The sequence below is a fragment of the Panthera tigris genome, chromosome F2 (assembly GCF_018350195.1).
Source record: "Panthera tigris isolate Pti1 chromosome F2, P.tigris_Pti1_mat1.1, whole genome shotgun sequence".
Classification (NCBI taxonomy): domain Eukaryota; kingdom Metazoa; phylum Chordata; class Mammalia; order Carnivora; family Felidae; genus Panthera; species Panthera tigris.
Window position 1 is genome coordinate 56,529,055 of NC_056676.1, and position 16,756 is coordinate 56,545,810.

A 16,756-nucleotide genomic window follows, 5' to 3' on the forward strand; every position below is an offset into this window, starting at 1 on the left:
CCTGGGGGGCTCAGTTGGTTAAGCATTCTACTTGGTTTCGGCTCAGGTCTTGATCTTATGGTTCATGAGTTCTAGCCCCACATCAGGCTCTGCACTGACAGTGAAGAGCCTGCTTGGGATTCTCTCTCTCCCTCTCTCTCTGCTCCATCCCTGCTCTTTCTCTCTCTCCCAATAAATAAAAAATAAACTCTAAAACAAAAAAGGAAACAAACGGAAAAAAAAGAAAAGACACCATGTGAAGATGCAGGGAGAATATGGTCATTTACAAGCCGAGGAGAGAGGCCTCAGGAGAAAACAACCTTGCCAGCACCTTGCTTTTGGATTTCTAGCTTCTAAAACTGAGAGCAAATACATTTTTGTTGCCTAACCCAACCAATCTGTGGTATTCTGTTAAGGCAGCCCAAACAAATACAATACAGAGGTAAGTCATAGAAGTCACACAAATTCTTTTGTTTTTGCCCATTTTCCTACTCAAAAAAAGGCTATCTACTACATATATTTATCTTAATTACACTTACCATCTAAAACTCTGTTTAAGTTTTATGGGCTGACTATGTTTCCCAATGACTTGGGTCAACATCATCTCATCTTCCTGAAATTCCATCATGTAGTCAATGGTAGAACTAAATTACTCTTTTATTTCATGTCTTTTATTTCTACCACTCTAAATGGTAAATAAATGATTTAAAGATAGGGATCACACCTCATATTTCTTTCTCAGATACTCTGTAGAGCCCAGGATATTAATGGTTGCATACAGATACTAGAAATGAGGAAGAGAAAAAAACATGAAAAAGTGGACAGAAATGACTGGAAGCAGCAATAAGTTAGGGCACAAATTGGGTCCATTCTTTCTAAGATCCAAGTGCCATTTTGATATATTCCATATCTAAATCACCTGTCACTACTGAAGACATCTCAAGGACTGTCATGCTCCCTTGGTACACTCCAGATTCCTTATTGTTTCCGGCTTAATAGCAAGCAATGAATATTTACTTACTTTCCTGATCTATGGGTATTTCTATCATAGCATACTGAGAAAAAGTTCTAAGGATCGAACAATCTAGTAACTTTTCTCAATTTCTGAAGTCATCCATTGATGTTGAAGTTTGAGTTAAAAATTCTAAACATGTAAAATAAATTTTAAAAAGACATGAAATGTTTATCTCAAAATATAATTTCCATAAAACTTGACAAAAGGCAAACTATATGTTTGAAGAACGTTATATACAGGGTGTGTCTTTAAAATTTGATAAAGCTTATAAATGAGTTACAATTCCTTAACTTACCCAAACAAATTGGGATTGGATAATTCCATCTTCTTACAGGTCCAGGCATACATGTAATATGAGAATGACCCTATATAAACAAGACAGTACAGTTCAGTACTCACTTTAAAATGACTGAATTAAACATAGCAAACTTAATATCATAAAAACAAGCTTAGATATATATTTTCATTTCTTATATTTTCAAACTTTTACTGGAATTTTCTTTAAAAAAAAGTCATGGTAAAAAATTGTTAAAAACATTGAATGAAATAACCACATATGTTACTGTTTATAATAAATTGCTATAATATTCAAGGTGAGATAGGTTAAAGCATAATTTAAAAACATTTAATAAAAATATTAAAACAAGTCAATTAAGGTATATAAATTTTAAATTAAAATATGAAGTCCAGAAAGATCTGATTGTTCTTCTGAGACTAATAATTTGTAATACAACTTTAAAGACTCTAAATTATTAATTTTTAACTTTGCTTCCTCTAAGGAGTTTATTTACTTAACATATGAAATAGTTTTTGCCTCATATTTTTTCTCAATTTTTTAGTAGGTCTTTAGAGAGATTTTTATGCAACCATAAATTTGAGACCCTCTAAAATGTATTTGTAGTCGATTTTTACTAATTTGGGGAATTTATTTACATGGAAGTTTCATTTAATGCTTTAAGTAGCACTTTGTTTTTATTTTCAAATCTAAAAGATTCTAAAAGATGCAGGAGTTCAGTTGTTACATCCTATGCAAATAGAAAGAAAAGTGTGAAGTAAATATTAATTTTGATTCAAATTTAAGTTTTGGTCCCTTGCAAACAAAACCTATTTAGTCCAGGAGCTCTTGGGTGGCTCAGCTGGTTATGCAGACTCGATTTGGGCTCAGGTCATGATCTCACGATTTGTGGGTTTGAGCCTCACATCAGGCACTGCACTGCCAGTGCAGGGCCTGCTTGGGATACTTTCTCCCCCTCTCTCTGACCCTCCCCTGCTCTCTCTCTCTTTTTCTCAAAATACATAAACTTAAAAAAAAACCATTTAATCCATTCCAGTAATTTCTCTCATGAATAAGTTTTATGAACAAATTTAATACCTTTGACTTGGTATGCTACATGGTCTGAAATCAATATTTTTTGAAACTTGTGGATTATCAATCATTGTTCTGTTAAAATATTCTGAAAAAGCAATGCATATCAAAACTATAATTTAAAAGTCATCTTACCTGAAGAGAATATCCTTGATCACACTGAAAGGACACAACATCACCAACCATATATCTGTCTCCAATTTTCATTCCACTGCTGGGAGTCTGCGGTTCAGGACAGGAATCCAAACCAATTGCTGAGAAATATAAAGATAATAGCATAAGTAACTTTCAAGTAATGAATGCTTAAGTTATGCATATTAAATTACCAAAATTGAATACCATTATCATTAAAACTAGATTTTACATTGGGACGTTAAGAATGTTCTGTGAATAATATTTAAGTGAACAAGATTTAACTGTAGTTGTTAAAAGCAATGTGCTTTGGAACTATACCATAAAACTATTTCTTTGGATTTTCATGGCACCAACCATTAAATAGCTCTGTGATTACGCTTAAAGTCTTTTTTAACTCCCAGCCTAAATGTCTTCTACTGTAAAACAAAAATTAAAAATTCTTTTAAAAACTTCCTAGATAAAAAAGAAATAATAATTTATTGTGAGAGTAGAATGAAATTATATTTCTAAAGTATTCTTTTTTTTTTTTAATGCTTATTTCTGAGACAGAGAGACAGAGCATGAGCAGGGGAGGTGCTGAGAGATGGAGAGACACAGAATCTGAAGCAGGCTCCAGGCTCCGAGCTGTCAGCACAGAGCCCGACGCAGGGCTTGAACTCACGGACTGCGAGATCGTGACCTGAGCCGAAGTCGGACGCTCAACCGACTGAGCCACCCAGGCGCCCCATCTAAAGTATTCTTAATAAAATAACTAAAAAACTATTTGCTATTTTGTCCATATCACCTGGTTCCTTCCTCCTTAATATAGAATGGACTTTTTAATTTATGAGACACATTTTTAAGTTACTTATTACATGTAAAATTTTTAAATGTATTTTTAAGGAAGATTTGTTGTCCAAATATATTATAAATAAAAAGGAGAAAAACATGTAGCTTATTGAGACCTGAAAAGTTTTCGTGACACTTGAAATCAGTTATTTCTGAAGGGGAGACAATTATATAATTCAAAACACTTCCATTATTTTCACATTAACAATATATTTTTCAATATATGGGGACAAATACATACTAAATGTTAAGCTGTTTTCCTAAAATAAAGTCTTAAAAATTAATTTTTTGCCAAAATATTTTTTCAAACATGTGAATGTACTACTATTACAAACTTTTTATTTTCTTTTTTTAAATATAATTTATTGTCAAGTTAGCTAACATACAATATACAGTGTGCTCTTGGCTTTGGGGATAGATTCCTGTGATTCATTGCTTACATACAACACCCAGTGCTCATCCCAACAAGTGCCCTCCTCAATACCCATCATCCATTTTCCCCTCCTTCCCGCCCCTCCCCCCCCCATCAGCCCTCAGTTAGTTCTCTGTATTTAAGAGTCTCTTAGAGTTTGCCTCCCTTTCTGTTTGAAACTATTTTTCCCCTTCCCTTCTCCCACAGTCTTCTGTTAAATTTCTCAAGTTCCACATATGAGTGAAAACATATGATATCTGTCTTTCTCTGACTGACTTATATTTTCAGTAAAAGCCAATGTTTATTACCCTTTTCTTTGCAATCCACATTTTGAAGCTAATCTAATGCATATTTAAATTATAAGAATAAGTAGTCACCACTGCAAAGTCATTATACATATGTTCTTTTCATGAAAAAACATTAAAAATTAAATCCTAAACAATTACAGTACTTCAGACATTCTTTTACTCCTTGATATTTCTCTCTGATGGATGCTCTCATAGCACTACTTTCTACATTCCTTTGTGATGCTTAGTATAAACTAATAATGAATACATAATTATGTAATTAGTTCTTCAATATTTGTTTCCCCTCTGAGAATAGAAACTCTTAAGGGCAGCTTAGAGCACAGCATCTTAAGGACACATTCAATAAACATCAGTTGACTGGATGAATGAAGAGTATGGAAAACAAAGCGAATCCCTGTTTTGATAATTTCTTAATAGATACTAATGTCTACCCCTGCAAATGAAAAATGCTTTCTCTGCCTAATAATACAATGGTCAGAGTAGCTAAAAACCATGCCAAATTAGGTCACATTTAAGGACAGAAAATGACAGGAGAGCACTATCTTTATAGAATTATGATTAGATCAGAAAGGAAGGCAGTAAAGAGGAAGAGTAAATTGGTCATTTGGGAGTGCACTTGAGGCAATCCTAGAGGAGGCTAGAGTAGTCCACGGACTGGAATTCCAATGCCCTGTGCTTCAATTAAGTAGGTCTCTAAACATATATCATGTTCCATATCTCTTGATTTTTTTGAAATCTTGAATTTCTGGACCAAGGCAAGATAAGTTATCATTACATTGTGACCTACTTTAAAATTTTTAAGGTTTCGTGTCTTGCTTCCCCAACTAGATTTTAGGATCTAAGAAGTGAAAGAAACTGTCTTATATTTGTTTTAATCTCATTTAATACCTACTAATGGGCCTTATACATTACATTTACCTGACTTCATGGAGCCCTTTTCAAGAATGAATGAATATCCCAAAAAAGTGATTTATGATATAAACATACATGTCTTATAAATAAGATTTCACCTCCCTTTGGTACAATCTTAGTTTTTAGGGAGTCCCGAACAGTACTTCTATTACTCTTTACTGCTAAGGTCATTCTTACAGTCATTCTTACTGAGAAGGCCAAATTTTGCACATGTTCATTTTTCTTTTCTATCAAGTACTTCATTCAGAGTCATATACACAGAAAACTATTAATATACAGAAGTGGCGATTTCCTTTTCTGAGAGGAGAACAAAACAAAACTATGGTATAGTGATGCTATAGAGTATTGAGAGCTTTATTGTTAAGTGAGGTTTATACATAATATATATGGACATAGTAAAATATTTTATAAGTTTTAACTTTAAAATGTGATACAAAAATCAATAAACTATGTAATAGCGATTTTGTAAGTTAAAAATTATATATATATATATATATATATACACATATATATACATATATACATATATATATGAACAGAGAAAAATGAGTAAAAGGAAATATGCCAAATATTAGTATAGGTTAGGGTTCTTTATTATGAGATTATTGGCGATTTGTATGCCTTTCCTTGAATGTTCCTGTATTTCCGAAATTTTTATAATTTGGAATGAATTTTTAATTAATAAAACTCCTCATCTATTAGATGAATTAGTACTAGTAGCGAATTTGAGGGTAAAAGTACATATTCCCGTCTATTGTTTAAGACACTGAGTTAGGAAAAAAAAAGAGATTGAGTTGGACCAGCTAATCTGTTGAATATGATTGTTTCAAGGTAGAAAGCAAGATGATGAGGCAATCAGATAAGCAGAAGTCACTGACGGCTCTCTCATTTTTTTGCAGCCAATTATTTTATGTACACTAAAGAAGATAAAACAGAAATATCTGAAATCTTAAAGTTCATATTTTACATTTTTTTATTTGAACAAATAAACCTCTGAGTGATTAAATAGCAATTTTAAAGTAGCTAGATTTATGGTGGTGATTACTCATAATGGATATAAAGGTTGAATCACTATGCTGTCCACCTGGAACTAACATGATCTCGTATGTCAATGACCCTTCAACTTAAAAACTCTTCAAAAAGTCTTCTTTGAGAATTATTTTCACTTCTTTATAAGTAACAAAATCAATAGATTATTAGAATCAACAAAGAAAAGAGAATTTTTATAAAAATACTGTAAAGGATTCTCTTGTTTAACGAAGGCAATCAAAATATTGAGTCATTTGCAGCTTTATGAGTGTAAATTTTGGTGTTGGCAATCAAAGATACTCTCTGGGTGAATTTTTGAAATGAGAATTGGATCAATTGATCTGCTTTTGTAGCCAAAAACAAACAGAAATGAATCCAGCAACAAATCCATATCAAAAATTGCACAGAGTTCTGTCTGCTGTCAAATTACAGTAGGCAGTTACCCTGAATGAAAATGCCAAAACCTCAGTTCTTTACATTTCCAACATTTATTTATAACCATTTATGTATAACCCAAAACTATTCTTTCCAATCTGTTCACAAGGCAATCAATCTGCAGTAGAAAATGCTCTTAATCATAAATCATATCATTTATATCTGATCATTCTGACTATATGTATGTATATATCATATATATGTGATATACATAAATGATAAAATGTTAAATAGAATCTGACATAAGTAATTACTGAGGATCTGTTGTGTACTTTGTATACATATTTTAATATATATAATATATTATAAATATATATATATATTACTGCCCAGAATTCCATAATGATTTTAATTAGTTTTAATGCATCAAGAGAGGCAGACAGGAAGAAGAAGAAAGCTTAATTACTGCTAAGATTCCTGGTACATTGTTTTGTAAGAGGAAAGACTCCTTCACGAATTTGACATGACAACCTATGTATAAATTTATTGAAAATCAAGACCAAAATATTGGAACTGCATACATGTAAGAAAGGAGGAGGAATCGAATCATGTCTTTGCACAAAGGTTGTATTCAGTGATAGCAAAGTCTTGTTATTTTAAATATATTTCATGTCTTCAATTTTAAATCTTACTCTAAATAGTGGATTCAAGATAACTATTATTTCTATGCTTATACAACATATGAGGGATTTTTTTTTAATTACACTAGAATCGCCATTTGGCATTCCACATTTATCATTATAATATAACTGTCTGAAAAAAAACACAGAAGTTGGTGACAATCAAAGAATGAATCCAATATGAGCTGGAGTACTCGTTTGAGGACTTGTAGAAAACTCCAATGGCAAGCACACAGACTTTGTTCTGGTATAATGTATGTTGGAATTGATTAATTAATCTGGTAAACACATATTTGCCAAATACCTATTATGAAACATGTAACTTGAATGTTGGTAAGCAAGTTTTTTCAGAAGGAACAATTCTGACTTAATAGTCACTGATGAGCAGCAGTGGGTCAGGAACACATTGTGATGTACGGACTTCACTCGCATTTACGTTAATCCGTGAATTTTTACTTACTTACTTTACTTGTTCTTACTTCAGTTAACATTTAACTTAGCATTACCCTGAATAATTAATTGAATATTCAGTAATAGAAAGTGCTTAGCAAATTTTAGTCTACGGAATAACGAAAACTAAGTTAAATGATAAAATTTTAAAGAGAATCTGACATAAACAATTGCTGAGCACCTATTGTGTACTCTGTATCATGTTAGATGTCAGAAATGCAAAGAAATATTAGCAACATAAGCGACCATGCTCTAAGGAAACATTTGATGAAACAGGAGAGGTAACTATTTCAAAAGATTACAGGGTAGTGAAATAGTCACAATAAATGAAGGTTAACCTGTGTTTAAATTATTATTTCATAAAGGATAACCCTACTAGAAAATTATATATTTTACCCACTCATGATAACAAAGGGTAAGGTGATGGTGATGTCCTGGCAGACAAGGTGGCATGTTAAATAAATGAAGTTTCAAGTGATTTTTCCTTCTGTATGGAAAACAGAGAAATGTTTTCCCCCAAAGCACATTGTAGTGTTTTGAAAAGAGCAAGAAATGAAGCTGAAAGGGAGGCAGGATATATACATTGTGTACAGTTTTATAATCTCAACCAATGTAGGAAATTATTTTTTTTCCTGTGGGTAGTGAAGGAAAATTTCTTAGTTATTGAGAACACAACCTCGATCTGCACTAGTTTCGTAATCTTTGGTAAAGTCTGAAATCGCTTATATGCCTCAGTTCCCTCACCTATAAAATGAGGTGGAAAAATGCCAACTTCATAGGAATATTGTAATGCTGAAGGAAAACAAGATATGCATAATACTTAAAATAGTGGCAGGGACATAAAAGCTAACATCATTTAGTGGTTTTAAGCATGGGAGTGAGGTTGTCTTTTACATTCTAGATAAAGGATAGGATATTTTTTCTGTTGTTATGAGAGTATGTTTCTGTATGTTTAAGATCAATAAGTTTCACATATATACTATAGGAATATTAAAAAATATGTAAAAAATTATATAAAGTGCCAAGACTTTAAATACTTTGAATTTTTTGATTGACCGCAAACAAAAAGTTTCTGTATAAGCTAAAATGCTACTGATATTACTGGGAGAAAAACCAACAGACTAATGTTGTTAGCTCAAGATACAACCAGAGAAAGTGTAGGAATACAAAACCACAATGTTTCCAGAATTCACAACTTAGGCTAAATCTATTTCTACGTCGACACCACAAAGAGGTAAAAAGTCAGTGAGATGATCATGAAGTAAATTTTGATTAAAAGAGAAAACTATGACAAAACTAATGGCCTTAAAGGGTTAAGGAGTGAGATATGTTTGTAAAACCTATTATACTTATTTGCATTTAATACATTCTGTTAATGGCAACTGAAATTAGAAATGACAAATATTTATAATTTAATTTGGGCAGGAGAGGTTTCTACAATTAACATTGTACGAGATGATATACATAAACTAGTTAGAACAAGAAAATTAGTTTAAGTAAAAACATAATTAATCTTAAAATCACTATTTTTTTCTCAAAGAATCAATTATTTAATTAGCCCAAGGGAGGAAACCATTTTTAGTGATTATAAAAATAAACTCATTAAGACCTAATGCATTATCTCTTAAGCATATTGCTCAAGGACGGAAAGCAGTAAAATAACTATTGTGCTGAATTGAATCTTTTGTTATTTATAAGCTAGAGTTAAATGAATACATGTCTAGGCATTTACTATTTTGTGACTATGTTTATACTTTTGGCTATTTGGACCAGCCCTTCCACTATGATGTGGGATGGAAAGATATTTTCAGACCACCTGTGTTTTCTCAGGATTTGCAGAAAGTTATTAGTGGCACATATCATGAGTGTTCTCAGGTTTAGGAGGAGAGAAAAATCTATTCATCATGGTAACATGTACCTTTGCCTTCCTCAGAGTATGTCCTAAGATCTTTGAGCTCCCTTAAATGTGCAAACACCATTACTGCATGTAATTTGCCCTTTTAAAACATGCGCATTATATAAGTTCAAAACCAAAAACTACTCATTGATTTATAGACGTTCCACTGTCCCTTTAGAATTTTCCATGTCCCTTTAGAATTTCCTTTAGAGTAAGATACAAATGCGTATGGCAATACATTTTAGGAAATGTGAAAGAAATGATATAGGCATATTATAACCAAATTGTAGTTTGCATTTTAAAAGTTTTAATGATGAAGCTCTAACAGAATCTAAGTGGCAGAGCAACTAGAGATTATAAATTCTCTTTACAGAAGCTTCCTAACAATTCATCAATTTAATGTCATTCCATGTACCAGGGACATTTTTCCTAGCAAAAAAATATATTTATGCAAGACATACAATTACAACTAGAATCACATATGTTAAAACCAAACAAACAACAAAAAATACAAATTGTCAATTTAAGAATTCATTCCCAGTGCTCTTGTGGATCATTAGACAAAAAAATTTGATACTTCGTAGAAAAAAATATATTAACTCAGAGCAGCTACATCCAATGACATGACTACTAAACCAGCACACATTTCCAAAACAGAAAAACAATGTAGCTTTATGTCAACAAAATTTGTCAACAAAATTTTATTCACAAAATTTTGTGAGAGAGACAGAGAACATGAGTGGGGGAGGGGAGGAGAGAGAAAGAGAGAGAATCCCAAGTAGGCTCCATGCTGTCGGCATGAAGCCTGAAGCAGGACTAGATCCCATGAGCCATGAGACCATGACCCGAGCTGAAATCAAGAATCAGACCCTCAACCAACTGAGCCACCCAGGTGCTCCAAAATTCTCTGAGGTTTTTATCTCACCTCTACTACTCACTTACTTTGAGGTCTCAGATTACTATCTAAACTTCAGTTTTGTCATCTATACGATAGGATTAAAAATAATACCTGCCTCAAGGGGGAAAATTAAGTAAAGATATATCTATAAAACATTTATACTATGTTGACATCTACTGGACACTTGAAAAAAATGTTAACTTTATAATTTAATAACCTTATAATATAATGATGATAATATGATTCCAATAATCATGATGGAGGGATTGTTAACTGTTGTCGAGGAACCCTAGCAGTCATTCAAATGCTTATAGTTTATAATGCTCTGACACAAACAGCTGTTTGTACTATAGATATTCCACACTTTGAAAGCCATCATGGATAGACAAGCAAATGTGAGCCTTAAATATCAGTATGTGCCAAATTCGAGATAGTTATTTTTGCTTCAAATACTTTACAAGGCAAAATGTATGAAAGAGTTAACCCAGCTACATAGAAATTTTCTTTAAAAATACAGACTAACACCTGAGAAGAAAACAATGTTGTACAAAAACAGGTAGGTTTTTTTTTAAAGTATAAAATTGTGTTTTTTTTTTAAGGCCAGACCTCCTTCTTTAATAAGTAACTAACAAAAGAACCTATTAGATACTGGAATACTTGGTGTAAATAGCTTGTTGGCTATCAGAACTTTGGTACCTGGGTGATAATAGCCAAGTCATAGGCCACAATTATACAAAAGTAGTATTATTACACCAATATACAGTTATCTCCTTTAGATAAATGTAGTTACTGTCTTTTTTTTTTAACCAATTTTCTAGCAAATATTTGCTGGGGATGTAGAAGCAATAATAAAACACTGTGTTGCACAATATCAGAAATAAATGATATACAATATACTCAAGTAGCTTAATATTCACCTACCTTTCTAGCTTAATATTCATTGAGAAATAATTCAAAAATGCTAATTAAAATTACCAAACATTTGTAATTGCAAAGCACCCTACAGTACCTTATAAGTCAGGGCGTGCCATTTCTCTGCTCAAAACTTCCTAACGAGTTCTTTTACAACTGGAGGGAAAAATTACATCCTTACAATAGCCTACAAGACCACCATTTTCCCTTCTCTCTCTCACCTCATTTCCTCCTACTCTTGCCTTCTTGCTCTTCATCATCCTTATGTTTTAGGGTGTCTGCTCTGGGTATCCTCTAACACCCTTTCCTCACATTCCAGCAAACTCTCTTCCTGCACAGCCTTCTAGCTGTGCTCAAATGTCACCTTCTCTTGAAGGTCTGCCCTTCATAACATCCTCTCTGTAGCCCTAACATTTTTGGATCCCTCAACCCTCCTTCTATCTTCTTCTACGATTTGTCACTTTCTGAAGGGCTCTGCAGCTTAATAATTTACATTTACAGCTTAAAAACTTTAAATTTTTGTCTTTTATGTCTTCACCTGCTAGACTACAAGCTCCAAGAAGGCTATAGGACATGGTCTCTTTTGTTCACAAATATGAACTGACACACAAGTGTTCAGTAAATATTTGTTGAATTAATAAATAAAAGGCATTGAGGGAGTGAAAGAGGGATATCAGAATCCAGAAAAAGAAGAAAATCACTTCTAGAATGAGCTGATTGGATCACTTAAGATTTAGGGTAATAGATAAAACTAAGAGCTATATAGCCAGAAAAAGAAAAAAAAAAGTGGGGCATGTCAGCCAGAGGAAATGAATGGGAAGAGGAGAAAAGAGGAAAAGCATGTTATATCTAGGAAACAATTATTTCATTTGATTAAGTGGGGAAATCTTACAACATACATGTGGTAAAAGATGACATAAGAAATTACTGTTGGAGTTAGAGGCTAAAGAATGTTGCCTTTCTTTAATAGGTAATAGGAAAACAATGACATTGAAATGATCAAAATGGGTCTCTAGAAATAATGAGATCAAGGCGTGGGAAGGATAGATTGGGCTCAAGGAACATCAGATTTGTCTGATGTTAATCATAATCATAATTGTCAGGCAGTCTTGAGTTAAAATGTCATGATCTCAAGTTAAAGGAGGAAACGATCACTATGATAAAATCAGTCTATTTGTCAGCATTTACCTTCTAAGTACATAAGAAGCAAGACATATCTGTTTAGTAATTGTACCATCAGATAATCTAGAATTTGTTTCCTAAAAGCCTCACGAGTGAGTAGGAAAATCAGAGAATATACTCACTTGTTTGAAGGAATCTCAGCCAAATTTCCATTTCCTAAGACAGAAGAACACCGGCCATGTTTTCTGAAAGCTTTACTATTTAAAACCATCCTCTAGGAATATAGGAAGAGTCTACTTTCTTCGTTAAAAACAAAACAAACAAACACGAAACCTGTCCTTTTTATAGCAAACCTTAAAGTTTTGGGCATCTGTTGCTGGCATTTTTGAGACTGTTATTTCCCCATTGTGAGTCCCTCCTTATGTTATCCTGTGGGCAGAACTTTTATCTCAGAAGCTGCCAGAAATCAAATGCCAAATATATGCAGTGAAATAGGTGTCTTTTCAGTGAAGAAAAGTTAATATAACTACCCTTTTTTATAACACACACACACAACCACACACACACAGTATTTTCTTAGTACCCAACTGCTTGAGCATTTTGCTTTTTCTAAGTATCAAAACATAAATATGAATTTTTTTCACTTAGTCTTTATTTCTATTCACTAAAAAATAGTGTCCTCTTACTGAGGCCATTGTGTTTTTATACCTCAATCACAATTTGGGGGGGGGGGTGCTTCCGAAAACAAAGAAGTTTTTAAAATTTTTATGACCAGTTAATATAACCTACCCGTGCAAGTGGTCAGTTTCTTGCATTACTACAAAATAATTGTTCCTTCCTAAGGGAAGATTTCAAAACTTGCCAGAAATTAAGATACTTCTTCCACAAACAAGATAGATTATTTGTGCATGCATGCACACACATGCACGTGTGCTCACACACACACACAAACACACACACACACACACAAGCAAGCGACTGTGCTTGGATGTAATCTCTAGCATTACTGGAAGGGATATACTCCAGTGTGCACTGAGTGATCAGACAGCCTTTGAGGTAACTTTGCTGGACACTGCACCAAAACCACGGCTGCTCCAGGATCCAGCCGTGGTTGATCCACTAAATGTATTATAACTGCTTTCCAATCTGTTAGTAACAAAGCAGTAAAATACACTGCCATCGCGTGTTTATAAATTTGTTCTTGAAGACTAGAGCAGAAGTTCTTAGTCATTTCAATTTTCTAAAGCTGAACTTAAATTTCCTTGTTCAACCTCCCCTTCATTCTCTTGCATTTACTCAGTATTTCACAAATACTATGTTCATGTCCTTATTGATTAGAAAATAGATTTGAAAATATGAAGAATATTCCAAAACTTTTAACTAATTAAAAGAACATTAGGCATTCTCTGGCACTGACTTCACCACTGTCCACTAAATGTATCATTTTCTCTCTTCTCTCTGCTTTCTATTTATCTGTCTCCCTGTCCTAATCACCCCTCTTTTCCTATACTCCCTAACTTTATTTTTTTCCAACTATTTCTCTACGCTTCTTCATCTTTCTACTTATAGTTCCTATTTAAATTTAGATTCACTAGCTTTGTTTAAAAACAACACATGCAATGAAAGCATGCTTAAGTGACAACATTACCAAGTCTAACTATTTAGTGAGCATTCATTCAATTTCCCCAAAACGAATGGTCTTTTTCTACCTGGAGAATATTTTAACTTTTTTCCATTAACTTATGATTTGATAAAGATTAATGTTTTAATGCAAATTTACATGCTTTTTGTAGTACTGGTATTTTTTATTCTGTTTATTTTAATCCAGGAAATTTTTTAGAATTTTGTTCCAAATAAAAGGGAACATCCAGCAAATGGTTTGATGTGTTAGTTAAGGTCCCTCAACACAATGTTTGTAAATTTTGGTTGTCATCTTATCACCTTCTAATAGATTCCACTTTGTGGTTTTTGAAAAATACAGTGAATATTGTCCTTAGATTGCCTACACACAGTACCGAGCTTTTTTCTTTGTTTTTCTCATGGGTGGAGAATCAAGATATCTACTAATTCTTAAGAAATATCTGGGGATCAGTTTGAAGTCAAAGAACCATTATGTGAATATTTACTTTGAATTGTGTGACCTCAAAGTTAACAAATTAAATGTCGTTCCTGGTGAGTAGCCTCTAGACTATTGGGAGAGTTAGAAGTATTATTTTTCAAAGCAACTGAACATATAATATACATGGATACATCATTTATTCTTATGCTCATTACCAATGGTGAGTTCTTTGCCACATTCTTGAGTTGGGTCCTGATAACTAACTTAGAAAATCCTAGCATTCGTTGATTGCTTATTTTATAGAACTAAAACTACCTCCTAAGATAGTCAGATAAATAATCACAAATTTGGGCAAAAACAAACTTCATGTAATAAAGTTTACCCTTGATGAGGATAGAGATTTATCTTATTTATCTTCTAATCCCTCTACAACTCTCATCAGACTTTCCTTGACATGGTTAGGTAATCAACTCTACTCTTTAAATTAGAAATCAAGATTAAAGATGCTTAAGTTATATTTCCAGCATTTCTTTTCTCTCAAATATATTGGTTTCTGTGACCTAAATTTGTGAGATTTAAATACATTAGTCACTGTTTTCCCTTGAAAATATCAAACTCTCAATTCTTTGTTCTTAGAGTAAGCAGCTATGCATTATTAACACCTATTATGGAAATGGCTCAATTTCCTTCATGTATTCAACATAATTAAGAGTTTCTAACCAAAAGAAACATTTGAAAAATTATAGATAATTGGGTAAGCAATTCCATTAAGTTTTATTGATCTTATATTATGTATCTTATACAAATAAAGGACCTTTTTTGGCATTCAACGAAACATTTAAAAAATGCAAAAGTTGTATATATAAGGGACTTAAAAAAACTTTCTTCAATTTCTTTGTGACTATAATAATTAATTTAATAATCTATATTATGAATAAATATCAGAACATATGCTGCTTTTTAACTCTATTACCTATAATGACATCAAATTTCTGATGACATCTTACACCTTTCAGAAGTAGCCCTGACTATATAAGCAGCCTTAGTTTCTAGTGCTGCCTCAAACCTTATACAATAATCTTACTGAACTAGGTGTACTTCTCCAAATGTGCCGTATATCACAGCTCTGTCTGAACATGAAATTTTCATGCTAAGAATACCCAATACTCCTTGTCTAACCAAAATTCTTGCTTATTTGTTAAGATTCAGTCCAAGTGTCACCTCCTATTTAAAGTATTTCCTGAACTTCCTAAATGGAGCTGATTACTTACCAGTTTTGTGTACTCTACCATAAATATCTCTATTCCTAAATTTATAGCACTGTGTTACTGCTTTACCTTTCTGTCTCTCCTAGGAGACTGTGATTTTCTCAAAGAAAGATATAGTGACATATTTATCTTTGCATTTTCCATGTTAAGCATAGTGTCTGATACACAGTAGCTGTTCCATATATTTCTGGTTGAATGAACAATGAATGAATGAATCTTCTTTTACTAATTTGTCATCTATTTACATTACAATGACGTTGTGTTTGAGGTAGCAATAGCTGGAAAATAAACTTCAAAATAAAACAAACAAAAAAACATTGTCCAGAAGCAATTGACCAGTATTTATTAGTGCATGCCTATCATTGTAGCTTCTGTTCCTTCCCACAGAGAGTTTCTATTTTATCAGAAATTCCAGTATAGGTAATGAAGTTAGAGTGATGGATTGAGTGGCCTGGAAAATGATGTTAAGGAAATAATACTCAATGGGATACCGTCGCACAACAGAAACCAACAGAATTACAAAATGTGTATAGGCTAAGATATTAAATCCTTTGATGAACACCAACATCAGTATAGGTGTACTGATGTTAATAATATATGGCAATATTATTTACTTAACTTCTACTTCTAAGTGCTGTATCACAGCCAACAAATGTATTTTGAAGGCCTAAGATTCAAGGACTGCACTTAGTGCAAGAGACAAAAGGAGATCCTAAATGGACATAGTCCTAGATTAACGGCAGACTCTGTCTTCCTGGGGTTTACCTTGTGGGGAGACAGTAAACCCCAAAATCGCCAAAATAACCACCCATTACACTTGTGATAATTTTATGTAGCAAAATAAACAATCATATATGTCTCATAAATGCATTTAGCTAGGGTACATAAGCCATTTTTGTGTCTAAAAGTTTCAGAGAGGGTTGGGAAATTAATATATATATTCTGTGCTACCAGAAAAGTCACTTACTCCAATTATAGCTTTAAAATATCTAAAGAATCCAGTTCTTCTCACAATTAGACAATACTTGTAAGGGAAGACATTACAACTGATATCACAGGAATAAAAAGGATCTTTAGAAATCACTATAAACAATTATACACCAACAAATCA

At 32.7% G+C, this 16,756-nt stretch overlaps 1 protein-coding gene across 3 annotated transcripts in view; it reads right to left on the bottom strand.

Annotated features, from left to right (window-relative positions):
- Positions 1-16,756, bottom strand: part of CSMD3 (CUB and Sushi multiple domains 3) — a 1,242,212-nt gene that overhangs the window by 132,449 nt on the left and 1,093,007 nt on the right. For all 3 annotated transcript variants that reach the window (XM_042973241.1, XM_042973240.1, XM_042973239.1), the window contains 2 exons: positions 2,496-2,614; positions 1,290-1,359 (listed from right to left, as the gene is read on the bottom strand). In XM_042973241.1, the coding sequence (XP_042829175.1) occupies positions 1,290-1,359; positions 2,496-2,614 (189 nt within the window). The remainder of the gene's footprint in view (positions 1-1,289; positions 1,360-2,495; positions 2,615-16,756) is intronic.